This window comes from Phyllobates terribilis, unplaced genomic scaffold (assembly GCF_046119375.1).
Source record: "Phyllobates terribilis strain yellow unplaced genomic scaffold, ASM4611937v1 Scaffold_247__1_contigs__length_2908721, whole genome shotgun sequence".
NCBI classification, from domain to species: domain Eukaryota; kingdom Metazoa; phylum Chordata; class Amphibia; order Anura; family Dendrobatidae; genus Phyllobates; species Phyllobates terribilis.
Genome location: NW_027363007.1, coordinates 65,201 through 82,840, shown reverse-complemented (window position 1 = coordinate 82,840; position 17,640 = coordinate 65,201). Strand labels below are relative to the sequence as shown.

At 48.8% G+C, this 17,640-nt stretch overlaps 1 protein-coding gene across 1 annotated transcript; it reads right to left on the bottom strand.

Annotated features, from left to right (window-relative positions):
• Positions 1 to 12,588: 12,588 nt before the first annotated feature.
• On the bottom strand, positions 12,589 to 17,206 carry LOC141217712 (microtubule-associated serine/threonine-protein kinase 3-like). The gene is made up of 6 exons (XM_073665848.1): positions 17,198 to 17,206; positions 13,611 to 13,776; positions 13,406 to 13,504; positions 13,041 to 13,163; positions 12,787 to 12,896; positions 12,589 to 12,684 (listed from the first exon to the last, which is right to left on the bottom strand). The coding sequence occupies exons 1-6, from the start codon at positions 17,204 to 17,206 to the stop codon at positions 12,589 to 12,591; spliced, it is 603 nt and encodes a 200-aa protein (XP_073521949.1).
• Between the last annotated feature and the right edge of the window lie 434 nt (positions 17,207 to 17,640).

Genomic DNA, 17,640 nt, shown 5'->3' with positions numbered 1-17,640 from the left:
TGTAACACCATGCGAATACTGTGGGGACATCAGCGGCTAGGGTGTGAAGGGAGGACCGGGGAGCGGCGCTGCAGGTCGGGATACTTCTGCTCCGAGCGCCCGCTCATGTCCCGGGTTCTCGGAGCGGAAGTATCCGCACAGGCAGCGGCGCTGACATCCATGCGGCTAGGGCGTGAAGGGAGGACCGGGGAGCGGCGCTGACATCCAATTGGTCGCGGCAGCTATTTAAATGTGCCGCACAAATCGGTGATTGGTCGCCGACTTGGCCCGCGACCAATCACTGATCTTGCGGCCAAAGTTAAACAGTACTGTGCTGATTGGTCGCGGACGCTGCCCGCGACCAATCACCGATTTGGGCGCCAAATTTAAATATCGGCCGCGACCAATCACCGATCTTGGCTCCATATTTAAACACCGCTGTGCTGATTGGTCGCCGACGCTGGGCACGACCAATCACCGATTTTGGCGCCACATTTAAATAGCGTCCGCGACCAATCCGCACAGCGGTGTGGAGCCAAGATCGGTGATTTGTCGCGGCCGATATTTGAATGTGGCGCCCAAATCGGTGATTGGTCGCGGGCAGCATCCGCGACCAATCAGCACCGTAGTGTTTAACTTTTGCGGCAAGATCCGTGATTGGTCGTGGGACAAGACCGCAACCAATCACCGATTTGTGCGGCACTTTTAAATAGCGTCCGCGACCAATTGGATGTCAGCGCCGCTCCCCCGTCCTCCCTTCACACCATAGCCGCATGGATGTCAGCGGCGCTGCCTGTGCGGATAGTTCCGCTCCGATAACCCGGGACATGAGCGGGCGCTGGCAGAAGAAGTATCCCGACCCGCAGCGCCGCTCCCCGGTCCTCCCTTCACACCCTAGCCGCTGATGTCCCCACAGTATCCGCATGGTGTTACAAAGGTCCGGACATTTGTGTTAAAAATCGCTGATTGGTCGCTGGCACTGCCCGCGACCAATCACCGATTTGGGCGCCAAATTTAAATATCGGCCACGACCAATCACCGATCTTGGCTCCACATTTAAACACCGCTGTGCTGATTGGTCGCGGCCGATATTTAAATTTGGCGCCCAAATAGGTGATTGGTCGCGGGCAGCGCCAGCGACCAATCAGCGATTTTTAACACAAATTTCCGGACCTTTGTAACACCATGCGGATACAGTGGGGACATCAGTGGCTAGGGTGTGAAGGGAGGACCGGGGAGCGGCGCTGCAAATCTGGATACTTCTGCTGCGAGCGCCCGCTCATGTCCCGGGTTCTTGTAGCGGAAGTATCCGCACAAGCAGCGGCGCTGACATCCAATTGGTCGCGGACGCTATTTAAAATTGCCGCACAAATCGCTGATTGGTCGCTGTCTTGGCCCGCGACCAATGACTGATCTTGGCGCCAAAGTTAAACACTATTGTGCTGATTGGTCGCGGACGCTGACCGCGACCAATCACCGATTTGGGCGCCAAATTTAAATATCGGCCGCGACCAATCACCGATTTGGGCGCCAAATTTAAATATCGGCCGCGACCAATCACCGATCTTGGCTCCACATTTAAACACCGCTGTGGTGATTGGTCGCGGACGATATTTAAATTTGGCGCCCAAATCGGTGATTGGTCGCGGGCAGCGTCGGCGACCAATCAGCACAGCGGTGTTTAAGTTTTGCGCTAAGATCAGTGATTGGTCGGGTCCGAAGACCCCGACCAATCATCGAATCGTCTTGGTGAGGACCGGGGAGCGGCGCTGCCTGTGCGGCTACTTACGCTGCGAGAACCCGGGACATCGCGGGCGCTCGCAGCAGAAGTATCCCGACCCGCAGCGCTGGTCCCCGTTCCTCCCTTCCGCATGGAGGTCAGCGGCGCCGGCGGTCCTTCCGCTGCTACCGGCCGGGAGATGAGCGCCTCGCGCCGCTCATCTCCCGGATGCATCTCCTTCCCGCAGATGGGTCCGGCGGTCGGGTTCCTTCTGCTGTTGCCGGCCGGGAGATGAGCGCCTCGCGGCACTCATCTCCCGGCTGCATCGCCGCTCAGCTCCGTCCCGCAGATGAGCCGCTAACGGCCGCCATCTTTTTTTAGAAATCCCCCGGCGCTGATTGGCCGCTGCCGGACCAATGAGCGACGCGGGATTTCCTGGACAGACAGACACACCGACAGACACACAGACAGACAGACAGACAGACAGACGGGATAAGACGATTATATATATAGATATACACTGCACAGTACCACTTCTCTTGTCCTGTATAGTGGATGTAATTCTCAGTATCTGTATTATTCTGTATATATACACTGCACAGTACCACTTCTCTTGTCCTGTATACTGGGTGTAATTCTCAGTATCTGTATTATTCTGTATATTATACTGGGTGTCATTCTCAGTATCTGTATTATTCTGTATATATACTCTGCATAATACTACTTCTATTGTCCTGTATACTGGGTGTAATTCTCAGTATCTGTATTATTCTGTATATATACACTGCACAGTACCACTTCTCCTGTCCTGTATACTGGGTGTAATTCTCAGTATCTGTATTATTCTGTATATATACACTGCACAGTACCACTTCTCCTGTCCTGTATACTGGGTGTCATTCTCAGTATCTGTATTATTCTGTATATATACACTGCACAGTACCACTTCTCCTGTCCTGTATACTGGGTGTCATTCTCAGTATCTGTATTATTCTGTATATATACACTGCACAGTACCACTTCTCCTGTCCTGTATACTGGGTGTAATTCTCAGTATCTGTATTATTCTGTATATATACTCTGCACAGTACTACTTCTCCTGTCCTGTATACTGGGTGTCATTCTCAGTATCTGTATTATTCTGTATATATATGTAGCACCCTGAGGATTCGGCTGCTACAGGGGTATTGCACCTCAACCCAGAGGTGTGATATTCCACTCCCGGGCAAGGATGGAGAGTGGGACTGAGCTCGGTAGGCTGCATGCACTACACACATCCCATTTCCGGAGGGCAGACCAACGGTACTCCCACTTAGAAATGTGCAGGTACGACCGAGTCTGTCCTTGGCTGGAGTGGGAGGGGGTTGGAACATCCCATGTAGTGTAGGGGCAGATAGGGGGTGCAGTCTGGGTAGTGATAGGAGCTCATTGGGTGCTGGTCACCTGAGCTCACACATAGAGGGATATATAAGGTGGGCACCAACTAAGATCAGGGTCAGATGCAGAGAACAAGTCAGCGAGCAGAGGAGAAGAGAGACCCAGAGTGAGAGAGGAGAAGAGAGACCCAGAGGGGGAAACAGAAAAGAGGACTCCAAGAACCCAAATTAAATCCCCGGGTGAAGAGTCGGCACAGGGTACCGGATCCCAAACTGGTGGGGGCAGAAAACACACCCTAGCCAGAGACCGGAGGCCGTGGGCAGCGTCTGCCACGGTCACCCACCACATCCACCCCGAAGGCATACCACATGAAGGGTCAGGGAACCCAAGGCCAAGGGTGTCCCAACAGAGGGCCCGAGGGAGCTGGACCTAGGTGGATCACTGGTGGGGACGGCCAGAGAACGGGACAGAAGGAGAGCTCAGGGCCACGCTCCGGACTTGTTTGGGGGTTGGCTGGATCCAGGACCTGGTGGACGCAGCACGGCTCGGGTGGTCACTCAAAGCTGGAGTGACCAGTACAACATCTGCAGTAAGTAAACACCCTTAACTGCACAACCCGACTCTGTCTTAATTGCCGTCTGCACTGCACCACCACAACCCCCATCCTCTGCACCTGTCCCCCCTGAGGCTATACCCCTCCCGTTGGGGGTTATCCCACCAAGCTGCGCACCCACCATCAGCCTCAGCGGACCCTGCTGCAGCGGCGGCCACAGTGACCGCATCACAACGGGTGGCGTAGTCGACACAAAAGAACTCTTAATAACATCTGTAGGACTGCCACATAACACTGAGTTTGACGCCCTGGGCACGGGCCGGGTCACAGCCGCTCGGAGACTACAACCCCCCATCTGATCCGGTGCCGGGTATTCCCCTCAAAAAGGAATATGTCCCAGGGGGCGCGTCAACTTTGGCGTAGTCGGCAGGATCACGTGCCCGCAACACCCGGGTACTGCGTGCCTGAAGAAAAGTGCAAGTTTACCTCAGAAAGAAGTCTCCCGCCGGTTCCGGAGGGTCCACGCCATCGGACTCCATCACCAGTCGTTTCCCGCCGATTGTCCGCCATTTCCAGCTTGTTCCCGCCATCTGCAGAGTTTCCCGCCACTGGGCGACGCTTCCCGCCAAATCCGAAGATTTCCCGCCTTGGAAGAGCAGCGGACGCCATTATGGGCGTGCCAAAGGAGGGCAGGAGGCCGCCTCCCATCGTGGGCCAGGACAGAAAATGGCGCCAAAAGTGGAAACCGCCCCCACCAACAGAGACTGTGATGCTGGAGGTGTCTGTCAGCGTGGAAGGACTGCCCCTGGAGCTGACAGTCACCGAGTTGCCCCGGGACGGCCCTCGAAGTGGGAGGAGACGAAAGAAAAGAGCAAAGATGGGTGCCGCCTGGAGCAGTCTGGAGCGAGCGCACCCGGAGACAAGAAGTCTAACGAGGAGTAGCGGAGGAGCTTACCCGGAGATGGAGAGAAAGCAGAACAGCACCGGCCCGCTGGCCAGGAGTCTGCTAGAGACCGAGAAAGGAGAGCAGAGCAGCACCGGCCCGCTGGCCAGGAGCCTGCTGGAAGAAGAGCAGAGCAGCACCGACCCGTTGGTCAGGAGCCTGCTAGACACCACGACCCCACTAGGCCTAGTGGAGGTCCTCGCACAGCTCCCCCGAGACCGGGAGTGTGCACAGACTGCCCTGGAGGGCCTCGCACGGAGGATGGCCCGGGTACAGCGCGAGATATTGGCGGAGTGGAGCCGAGAGATGGCCCAGCAAACCAGTCAACGGAGCACGCTACCCTGGAAGAGGAAACAGACCGCCTCTGAGGATGGCGCGGGAGGACCCAAGGCCGGAGACGGCGCCGAGAAGGGAGCCGGACGCAAGGAGGCAGGTAAAGGGGACGCCTATACCCCAAGCCGGGAAACCGCCCACCTGCCCCAGCTCCCCGTCGCAGAGCCCGAAAGTCCCCCTGCTGTGCCCGTAGCCGCCATGTCACCGCTATGGACTAGGCCCCGACCGGAAGCCGCCGCAGCGACCCCTGTGACGTCACACGCCTCGACCCGGAGCGTGACAAAGCAGGAAGAGCCTCCGGCCTGGTCGCAAGGCCTAGTACCCCCGGGCGCCGCATCACCAACAGCGCCCCCTACCTCCGCGGAGCCTCCGGCCTGGTCGCAAGGCCAGGTAGCCCAGGGCGCCGCCGTGTTAACGGTGCCCTTCACCTTCCAGATGCCCCAGGCCTGGCCGCAAGGCCTGGGCAACCCGGGCGTCGCCAACACCGCGCCCGCGCCCGCGAAACCAAGGGTGCCACATCTGGGGGAGGACTTGTTCAGCCAGCTCACATGGCCGGACGGGCGGCCCTTCATCTGGCCCGAAGAATTCCATGAGCTGGAGCGGCAGCAGAGACAAAGGCCCTTGTGTGAGCCCCTGATTCCGGCTCCGAAGCCCGTGGCACGGGTCTCGCCTCCTCTGGAAGAAGCCCAATTTGCGTGGGACCCCACGGGAGAAGATCTAATGGGGTTCACCGGAGAAACCCGGGCAGCTGCGGCAGAGCGCGCTGAGTGCTGCCGTCAGCAGCTCGCGGAGTTCGCAAGAGAGCGGGAAGAGAGGCGGGTCCGAGAGCAACAGGCCCAAGTACGGAGCGCCGAGCAGAAGAGCCGGACCAGGAGGGACCCCCGTGCAGCGCATTGTCCCCGCACCATCGGGACAGTGATCAAGTTCAACCAGCAGCATGGGTGGGGCTTCATCCGAGACCGCAACACCTTCGGTGACGTTTTTGTAACACGCAGAGACGTTGAATCCCATCTGCCGGAGGGTCACAGAGGTCGTGACCTCTACATCGGAGACGAGGTCACCTTCACCCGGCACAAGTGTGCCAAAGGACCTTACGCCCTCCACGTACACCGCCTGACGGAGGAGGAGTTGCGGTGCGAGGAGGAGGAGCAAGAGGACCCGGACGGGTCTGAAGCTACTACCAGCTACAAGCAAAGAGCAGGAGGAAGACGCCGTTGAGTGCGGCAGAGCAGGTGCTGTAAATAGTTACCCGACCGGGTACCAAAGAAACTGTTGCTACATATATAGTCCCCGTTGGGACCAGCATGAGTGAACTGTTTACCCGTTATCCCGTATCCATACCAGGCTGAGGACTGTGAGCAGCCATTCCCTTCCCTTTACCTGGCCGAGGACTGAGAGCGGCCAACTTCCCCTGTATATAGTTGCGCTTCCTAAAGCGCCCCCTACTGGTTTTATAGGAAAGCCACGTGTTCCAGAGACTGTCGCGTTTTACCTGGTCACACGTTGCACAGTGACCGGAGGAGGAGCCAGAAGCGACGAGAAAGTTATTTTTATGAAAAGTTTTATGCTGCATATATTTAAAAAGTTTTATATGTTTTATTATGTTGATATTGAAAAAAAAAAAAAAAAAAATTGCATGTATGGTGTTTTGTCTTTACAGCCCGAGGACGTGCTGTGATTTACCAGGGGGGAATGTAGCACCCTGAGGATTCGGCTGCTACAGGGGTATTGCACCTCAACCCAGAGGTGTGATATTCCACTCCCGGGCAAGGATGGAGAGTGGGACTGAGCTCGGTAGGCTGCATGCACTACACACATCCCATTTCCGGAGGGCAGACCAACGGTACTCCCACTTAGAAATGTGCAGGTACGACCGAGTCTGTCCTTGGCTGGAGTGGGAGGGGGTTGGAACATCCCATGTAGTGTAGGGGCAGATAGGGGGTGCAGTCTGGGTAGTGATAGGAGCTCATTGGGTGCTGGTCACCTGAGCTCACACATAGAGGGATATATAAGGTGGGCACCAACTAAGATCAGGGTCAGATGCAGAGAACAAGTCAGCGAGCAGAGGAGAAGAGAGACCCAGAGTGAGAGAGGAGAAGAGAGACCCAGAGGGGGAAACAGAAAAGAGGACTCCAAGAACCCAAATTAAATCCCCGGGTGAAGAGTCGGCACAGGGTACCGGATCCCAAACTGGTGGGGGCAGAAAACACACCCTAGCCAGAGACCGGAGGCCGTGGGCAGCGTCTGCCACGGTCACCCACCACATCCACCCCGAAGGCATACCACATGAAGGGTCAGGGAACCCAAGGCCAAGGGTGTCCCAACAGAGGGCCCGAGGGAGCTGGACCTAGGTGGATCACTGGTGGGGACGGCCAGAGAACGGGACAGAAGGAGAGCTCAGGGCCACGCTCCGGACTTGTTTGGGGGTTGGCTGGATCCAGGACCTGGTGGACGCAGCACGGCTCGGGTGGTCACTCAAAGCTGGAGTGACCAGTACAACATCTGCAGTAAGTAAACACCCTTAACTGCACAACCCGACTCTGTCTTAATTGCCGTCTGCACTGCACCACCACAACCCCCATCCTCTGCACCTGTCCCCCCTGAGGCTATACCCCTCCCGTTGGGGGTTATCCCACCAAGCTGCGCACCCACCATCAGCCTCAGCGGACCCTGCTGCAGCGGCGGCCACAGTGACCGCATCACAACGGGTGGCGTAGTCGACACAAAAGAACTCTTAATAACATCTGTAGGACTGCCACATAACACTGAGTTTGACGCCCTGGGCACGGGCCGGGTCACAGCCGCTCGGAGACTACAACCCCCCATCTGATCCGGTGCCGGGTATTCCCCTCAAAAAGGAATATGTCCCAGGGGGCGCGTCATATACACTGCACAGTGCCACTTCTCTTGTCCTGTATACTGGGTGTCATTCTCAGTATCTGTATTATTCTGTATATATACTCTGCACAGTACTACTTCTCTTGTCCTGTATGCTGGGTGTAATTCTCAGTATCTGTATTATTCTGCATATATACACTGCACAGTACCACTTCTCTTGTCCTGTATACTGGGTGTCATTCTCAGTATCTGTATTATTCTGTATACATACTCTGCACAGTACTACTTCTCTTGTCCTGTATACTGGGTGTCATTCTCAGTATCTGTATTATTCTGTATATATACTCTGCACAGTACTACTTCTCTTGTCCTGTATACTGGGTGTAATTCTCAGTATCTGTATTATTCTGTATATATACACTGCACAGTGCCACTTCTCTTGTCCTGTATACTGGGTGTCATTCTCAGTATCTGTATTATTCTGTATATATACACTGCACAGTGCCACTTCTCTTGTCCTGTATACTGGGTGTCATTCTCAGTATCTGTATTATTCTGTATATATACTCTGCACAGTACTACTTCTCTTGTCCTGTATACTGGGTGTAATTCTCAGTATCTGTATTATTCTGTATATATACACTGCACAGTGCCACTTCTCTTGTCCTGTATACTGGGTGTCATTCTCAGTATCTGTATTATTCTATATATATACACTGCACAGTACCACTTCTCTTGTCCTGTATACTGGGTGTAATTCTCAGTATCTTGTAATGCAGCAGCTTGCTAGCATTACTGTAAATGGTCCAGGATGTGTTTTACCTGACCATGTACCTTCCCCTTTAACTGACTGGTCACATGACTGTGACATCACACAGGTCCTGTATGCACAGTAAAGGTCTGTACACATGACTGGGACAGCACACAGGACCTATACACACAGCTGACTGATCACATGACTGTGACATCAGCAAGGTCCTCTCAGTATGGGTGTATGTGTGCACAGGATATATAAACCCCGGTAATTGGAGACAGGTGTGTTCGGTGTGAGGCGTGAGGCCTGTGCTCCGTGTGTGTGGGACACCGTTTGTGAGAGGCCTAGTGAGGCCGAGTGAAGCCTGGCAGCCTGAAAGGCAAAGACTGGATAATGTGCGGATGCTAGTGGCCTTGGAAGGCAGCGGCTTTGGAGTGAAGCCTGGTACCTGAAAGGTCGAGCCTGGATCCTGTGTGGATGTCAGTGGCCTTTGAGGGAACGACGGCTGGAGACCCCTACCTGGGAAGCCGCAAAGCCACAGTGGTGGCGGATTATTGAGGAAGAGTCCTGAAAGGCAGAGCCTGGATCCTGTGTGGATGTCAGTGGCCTTTGAGGGAACGACGGCTGGAGACCCCTACCTGGGAAGCCACAAAGCCACAGTGGTGGCGGATTAAAATGGACTGCAGCAACTAAACCGGCAAAGGTAGTACACTTTGTTACATGGACTGTGTTATGGTCATTGATAATTTATTACCTTGCCGTAGGCTGTAACCTGGAGCAAGTGGGCCTGTGTGCCACTTGTCTCATGAATGTTGTAGATATGTGTGTCGGCGTGCCACGGAGTTGGACCTGGTGAACTGTGGCTTATGATGTAATAAACTGCAACATTGTGAGAAAAATGTAAAGACATTGCACGTGTGCATTGATTGACGCAGCGAAGCGAGTAACCCCCAGTATGATGACTAGCGCTGCCTTACAATCTGTATTATTCTGTATATTATACTGGGTGTCATTCTCAGTATCTGTATTATTCTGTATATATACACTGCACAGTACCACTTCTCTTGTCCTGTATAGTGGATGTAATTCTCAGTATCTGTATTATTCTGTATATATACACTGCACAGTACCACTTCTCTTGTCCTGTATAGTGGATGTAATTCTCAGTATCTGTATTATTCTGTATATATACACTGCACAGTACCACTTCTCTTGTCCTGTATACTGGGTGTCATTCTCAGTATCTGTATTATTCTGTGTATATATACGCTGCACAGTACCACTTCTCTTGTCCTGTATACTGGGTGTAATTCTCAGTATCTGTATTATTCTGTATATTACACTGGGTGTAATTCTCAGTATCTGTATTATTCTGTATATATACACTGCACAGTGCCACTTCTCTTGTCCTGTATACTGGGTGTAATTCTCACTATCTGTATTATTCTGTATATATACTCTGCACAGTACTACTTCTCTTGTCCTGTATACTGGGTGTAATTCTCAGTATCTGTATTATTCTGTATATATACACTGCACAGTGCCACTTCTCTTGTCCTGTATACTGGGTGTCATTCTCAGTATCTCTATTATTCTGTATATATACACTGCACAGTACCACTTCTCTTGTCCTGTATACTGGGTGTAATTCTCAGTATCTGTATTATTCTGTATATATACATTGCACAGTACCACTTCTCCTGTTCTGCTGAAGAAGAGGTGGCATTGGCTTTGGGGAGGGTCAGTACTGATGGGTTTATTATTTTCTATGTCTACAATCCTATGGTTAAATAAAAATTAATCCTGAACAACTTGTTTAAAGGGGTTATCTGAAGGTTGGAAATTGTCCTCTATCATTGGGATATGGAATAATTTTCTGATTGCTGGGAGTCCAACAGCCGGAACCCCCACTGTTTCCGAGAACCAGGGATCTGAAGAGCTCTGGGTGAATGGAGCGGTAGTCGATCATTCGCACTGCAGCTCCATTCACACGTGGCTTAATAAACATCCCCTATAATGGAGTGGTGAGGGGCATGAACAAGAAAGCAAAATGTGCTGAACTTTTCATTGTGCCTCAATGGGATGAGGGGGGCGGTGATGTGGTATGTGGGATGGTGGGGTTTGTGTGACAGGCGTGCTTTTTCATTTTTCATCCCATTCCAGCCCTGATCTATATATATATATATATATATATATATATATATATATATATATATATATATATATATATATATATAATTAAAATTCTTTTAAAAGCAGAAGTGTTAATATGTATTTTTTATCGCTTAGCAGAATGCAGAGTGAAGTTTGATAGATATAAGAAAATCTCAATAAATATAGGAGTTGTTTTTTTTTTTTATTAGGGATAGGGTAGAAGGATAAGGGATGAACAAAATCAGGGACAGAATCAGTAGACAAAATCATAGTCAGGAAGAAATCCGGATCAGATACCAGGTGATCAGTAAAAAAAGCCAAGTCAGGCGAGCAGTTTGGATACAGCGGACCCTGGTGACAGAGGCATTACCGAAACAAGTCCGGGTAGAGATGTTACAGTTAGAAGGCCACAGGTAGATGGTGAAGGTCCTTCTTTACAGGTCCAGCAGTGATGGTGGATCGGCTGTACTCCGCTAGATGCGGAGCTTTTCCGTCTTTTAGATGACACTTGGGCAACAGCGACAGCATGCAAATGCGTGAGCTGCCCTGGATAGTCCACGCCGGCAGGATGATAAGATCCGGCGGAAGATGGAACCTAAGAGAAGAGAAATAAATACAATGTAAGTGATGGGACTCCAGATTACATGATACTACTGTGCGGTCAGTGTGGCCGGCCGGACAGCAGAGGAATCTTATTCACACAGATGTCCGGGGTCATTGTCAGCCATCATACATGTGACAATCCCATCACTGACAGATGACATCTGCTCCCCATGACTTATTCTCATCACTAACATCACACAACATGGAGATGATTCTCACACTTACCTCGTCTCTTTTTCCCCTTTTTCCCATTTTCTGAGTTTTGTTGGTCTATACTCAGATTCATTTCAGATTTTCTTTCCTCTTCAGTTGTAAATTCTGATGAGAAAGTAAAAAAACTCAGTAAAGAAATATTCTTATAGGATCTGCTTTGTGTACTGTATATAGAAGAATTGTTCTAGTCCTGTCCCCTATAGTCCTGATAATCTGGCATTACATTATTATAGGGCAGAATAAGTCCTATATACCGTTCATGACCTAATCTGAGGGGCATTAGATGTATCACTGATATGGAGCAGTAAGCGCCCTGTGTGCCGCCACGTGGTGCATCACTAATGAGCGATATTCTACTATAGGAGACAATGTCTTCTTATATTGAAGTGAGTTCCTGGATGCTAAAACGTATTTTACAGAATCCATGAAAACAATTCCTGGATAAAATTAAGGAAATAGAAATACAGTATGGGCCCATGGAAAACATAATTGGGATCCATGAAACCTGGACAACATAGGAGACCTAATACAGAAAAAACAAATATTTGAGCCTTGAAGTCAACATTCACCTTTTGATGCTGTACATACATACCTGATGATGGGGACGAGGAGGGCAAGCTGTTTATAGCATTGTCGCTATCAGATTCAGAAAGCGATTCTTTCTGCCTGTCAGGAAGAATCAGGGGGTCGGACCAGAAGACCCAGGAGGTAACTTCCAACTCTCCCATTCTATGATTTAAGAAAAACATGTAAATCACAAGTCAATGCAGAATAAAAGGGGTGGTCTCACTAGAAGAACACCGACTAGAGGGCCTAATAGGACATATGACTGTCATAGTGAGGAAGGTTTTATGCTCCAATCTACCTTCTATGGATCAGAGCGAAAAACAACTAGCAATAATGGCTGGCATGTAATACTACATCTCTCCTACAGTATGGGCAGCTCTAATACGTGTGAATGGCTGCAATTATGGGCTATTATCACCAACGGTTTCTGAAGCCAAAAGCACAATGACCGCTAATCATTGAGGCTGAATTTGATATTATGGTATTTATGTCCTATATTATGTGTTGTGCATATATATCAGCCTGGAACTCCCATTAATGACCCCATAATCTACTCACATTTCTGAGATATTTGTATTGGTTGCTGGCGTACACTCTGGAGGAGACTTCTGGTCCTCATCATTCATCTTTCTGGTAGTGATGGTACAGAGCTAAACATGGACAAAAACAAGATATGAAATACTTTTTTTTTACTTTTAGAGGTCTTTTTTGTTTCACATATTTTGGATTTATTGCGCACATACGGTACTTACTTTAGAAAGCCTTTCAGAAGAAGATGTAAAATTTTGGAAGTCAAGGTTCTCATTGTTCACACTTGTACCCTCCTCATCCTCTGAGACCGAATGGTCTATTTCAGAGTGATCTACAAAAGTAATGAAGTATTATTAGAGGTTGTTAGTATAAAACAGGCGTCATTTATCACAATATTAGTGGGTACTGATTATTACATTTTATGGAAGACAAGACAAACAGCCGCTTAGTCTAGATGATGTCTTCTTCTACTTACCGATAAATAAGCTGTTGTCCACATCTGAGGCAAGCTGAGGAATGTACTCTGGCTTCTGACTTAGAAGGTTGTTAAAATCTAAGTCACTCAGGAATGGATGACTCTTGATCTCAAGTGATCCTCCTGGAAAAAGAACAAAACAAAAGTGATGTGGACATTGTCAGAGATTGCTTCACATCTGAACAGTTTAACTTAATCTGAATTAATGACATAACTGAGTCAACATGAAGGAAGAAGACTGAAAGTCATAGTGTGGAGAACTAGAAATGGACATTCTGATAGAGAAGTGTTGATCCTCAAGGACATGAGTGATAAGTGTGATAGGTGAATATTAATACTAATATGAATAGTATTATATCTCTTACCTGTCCCAAGTCTATCTGCAGGATTTGTTCTGAGCAGCTCAGTAATCAGGTTCTGTGCATTGGGAGTAGGAGCGGAATTACAATCCCAAATTATGTCACCTGTTATACAGAAAATAAAATCTCTTTACTGGACTGTAAGGTAAAGCAAAGTAAACACCTAAACCAATGTAACTGATCAAAGCAATGGTCGGATCATTCCACTTACCAATGACAATCCTGTCATAAAGCTCAGCTACAGAATCTCCATCAAATGGTACAGATCCCGTGAGAAATTTATGTAGGATTATCCCCATTGACCACCAGTCAACAGGTCTTCCATAGCCTTCTTTCAGGATGACCTCTGGGGCGATGTAATATGGGGTGCCACATAACTGGAAAACAGAAGATAGAGATGAAAATGATAAAATGGTTATTATAACACGTTCTCGCCATAAAAACACAATGACAAAAGATAAAATATCAATGGAAACGTTCTCTAGAAATGAAGAATGTAGAGAAGACACAATAGTGTGATGAGATTTGTAAAGAAAAAAAAACATATGCCAAAGGCAAGGTGAACAGATGGGGTATATTAGTTAACCAAATACCAAAGCAAAACAAAGAAAACCCCTTAAAATATAATCTTTAATAGCTACATTTAAAAGCACCCATATCAATATATGAAGACAAAATGCATAAAATGTACAATATATGGGTAGTGGGATAAACGTAGGATAATTGACATGCAGGCTTGCCCTAGAGATCCCAAATGGGCTGAGATCCCGCCTGCCAGTGGAGGTTGACACCCTAGCTAATCGGTTTGGCGCCCCCCTCCACATCGGCACTCCCTCCGTGACGCTATCCACCCCTAGACAGACATACACATATACAGATAATGATGAAAGGCAGACAGTCATGTTGCTGCTAACATGCTGAATGAAAAAAAGGCAATATTCAATGTATCAATTATATGGAAACAGGGAAGCTGATATAATGTAGTTCCACTAGTACAGATAGGATATCAAATGCACCAATCTATACACAATTCAGTATGATATATAAACCATCATTCAGAAGCCTATTATAGATACATAAAGTACATTAGTGCTGGCAATTACGGGCAACAAGAACAATATTATAAAAGCACGTGTGCTCAATTAACGGTAAACATAGGAACATAAATATGTCCAAAGTAGTAACAAGTCACCTATATAATGACATTGAGCATGAAGATAATAGTCTAGGACAGACGGTATATATAGACAACCTCAAAATCCCCCTGGCTAATCTATAATCAGGACTGATCTACACAGGACACGTCCAAATGTTGGGACAGAGCATTATCCAGTGTGCGAATTACAAAAAAAGTTGCCAAAAAAGCATTTTAGTCAGCAGTAACCAGAGGACTTATCTGTAAATTGTCCCAACACGTTTCTCCCCCTCCTAATTTGGGGTTCATCAGGGGATCATATTAGGAGATAGCCACAATGAGTCAGTGGACAGACGCGGGAGATAAATACACCCCGATCGGAGAATACTGCTGCCGCCACATTTTATGGATTTTGTCTTTATATATTGATATGGGTGCTTTTAAATGTATCTATTAAAAGTTATATTTAAGGTCTTTCTTTGCTTTGGTCCTTGGAGATTTGTAAAGAACAAGCTAAATTCCTGTAAGTGTTACCCACCTCACGGTCCAGGAACTCCCTGGTGATGTCCTCCGCTAATTCCTTGTAGGTGTTGGTTTTTGGCATCATGACACCAACTTTTGAAATCCCAAAATCGGTAACTTTTATGTGTCCAGCAGATGTAATCAGGAGGCTGTGAAAGAGAAGATGGTTTTAGCCTCACAGACCGTATGATAAATGATAACTTCCCCCCTTTATTATACTACGAGGGGCACTTACTTATCCGGCTTCAGGTCTCTGTGCACCACACCGTAGCTATGGAGGTATTCCACAGCAAGAACCGCTTCTCCAAAGTATAAGCGGGCCAAGGGGACAGATAGAGGACCCCTGGTGCTTAGGAGGGTCTCACAGTCACCACCTATAGAATAAAAAGGAAATGTGACCGGTGAGTGGTTTATACAGCAGATCACCATGATGTATAATGGGAAGTGAGCAGAGACATTGGGATAGGAGAGAATATAAACAGATATAATGTATAGTGCACATAATATTAGTCTGAATCGATGGAGAAATGTCCTCCATGTAACTAATAACATAAAGTGATGTCACATCTCGTCTATAGCTGGAGATACTGACATGCTCAGTGCGGACTTACAGGGAGATCACACAGACTGTGGCGTACAGAGAAATCTCAGGGCCCCATAGCAAAAGTTCTAACTGCACGCCCCTTCAAAAAAAAACCCTTACTGAAGTCAATCGATGTTCTCAACAGCAATACACCTTTTATAGCCATTTTAGCATATGATGCTCCCAAAAATGCCCCCACCCACAGACTGAGTTAGATATCCCCACAGTGAAATCTTAATCCAGTTTCACCTTACAGATATAATGTAGCACCTGTCTATAATGTCCCCACTCAGTATGAGGCCAGTCACAGCCCCCTACTCAGTATAATGGCGCCCACAGCCCCCCCTACTTAATATAATGGCCCCCATAGCCCCTCAGACAATATAATGGTCTCCACCACTGCCCACTCAGTATGATGGCCCCCAAAGCCAATCAAACAGAATTAGGATCCCCACACAGAATAAGGACCCCCACTGCACACCATTCAATATGAGGACGCCCAGGGGGTGTAGGGGCATGTACAGTCACCAACTCAATATAGCGGCATTCACAGTCCCCTATAGCCCCTCACACGGCACACCATTCAGTATTATGGTACCCACAACCCTCAATTCTCAGTATTATGGCTTCCACCAATCTCGCAACTCAGTATTATGCCCCCACCAGCCCAACAACTAAGTATAATTGCTCTCACCAGCCCCACCACTCAGTATTATGGCCCTCAGCAGCCCCACCACTCAGTGTTATTGCCCCCAACAGTCCCTCCACTTAGTAGTAAGGCACACAATAGCCCCACTACTCAGTATTATGGCCCCCACCAGCCTCAACACTCAGTATTATGGCCCTCACCAGCCCCACCACTCATTGTTACGGCCCCTACCAGCCCCACCACTTAGTAGTAAGGCACCCACCACTCAGTACTACCACCTCCACCAGCCCCACCTCTCAGTATTATGGCCCCCACCAGTATCAACACTCAGTATTATCGCTCTCACCAACCCCACTACTCAGAATTATGACCCTTATTAGCCCCACCACTCAGTGTTATGGCCCCCACCAGCCCCACCACTTAGTAGTAAGGCACCCACCAGCCCCACCATTCAGTACTATAGCCCCCACCAGCCCTACCTCTCAGTATTATGGCCCCCACCACTACTTAGTGTTATGGCCCCCATCAGCCTCACCATTTAGAATTATCGCCCTCACCAGCCTCACCACTCAGTATTATGGCCCCAACCAGCCCTACTACTCAGCATATGGTCTCCACCTGCCCCATCACTCAGTGTTATGGCCCCCACCAGCCCCACCTGTGCAGTGTAAGTACTGAGACTCCACACTACAGATGCAATATTGTGGCGACATCGAAGAACCTGCAGTACACGGAGTCTCGGACCCATCTGCGGAGGCTGAATGGTGGATTTAGGAACCTTTGGCTCCCTGATCCACCATTGTTTTCATCGGTATTCATATTCTGACAATGTGAATACCACTGAAATTGTGATGACAGGTGGTGGAATGGGGCCCAGTGCCGAGCGGTGCCAGGCCCGATCTGACTCACTGGCACCATAGCACTGCTGCACACAGATCAATGAATTTCCAGGCATCTTGGTAATAGAAAACCTACAGTAAACGCACTGTGAGGATGTAACTGTCCTAATTATCCTAATTATAAGAGCAGTGATAAGATGTAAGCAGACATGGGCTGAATATACTACAATATACATGTCCTACCTCCTACATACTCCATGACCATACACAGGTGAGATTTTGTTGGAAAGGAGCAGAGCATGGAGACCACGAAGGGACAATCAGCGAATGTTAGGATGTCCCTCTCCAGAAAGGCCAATGCCACTCTTTTTGGAGTGTTCAGGTTTCGCTTGAACATTTTCTTCAAAGCAAAGATCTGGTGTGAGTCTTTATGGTGCGCTAAGTAGACGGCACTGGAGAGAAAGAGAATCAATGGTTAGAATGAATCTTTACTACAAGAACATCTATAGAAGT

Coding starts and splice junctions, on each gene's coding strand:
- LOC141217712 (XM_073665848.1), bottom strand. Junction 12,897..13,040: donor GGACAACAGCTTATTTATCG/GTAAGTAGAAGA, acceptor TTACTTTTGTAG/ATCACTCTGAAATAGACCAT. Junction 12,685..12,786: donor CTTCTGAAAGGCTTTCTAAA/GTAAGTACCGTA, acceptor GTCCATGTTTAG/CTCTGTACCATCACTACCAG.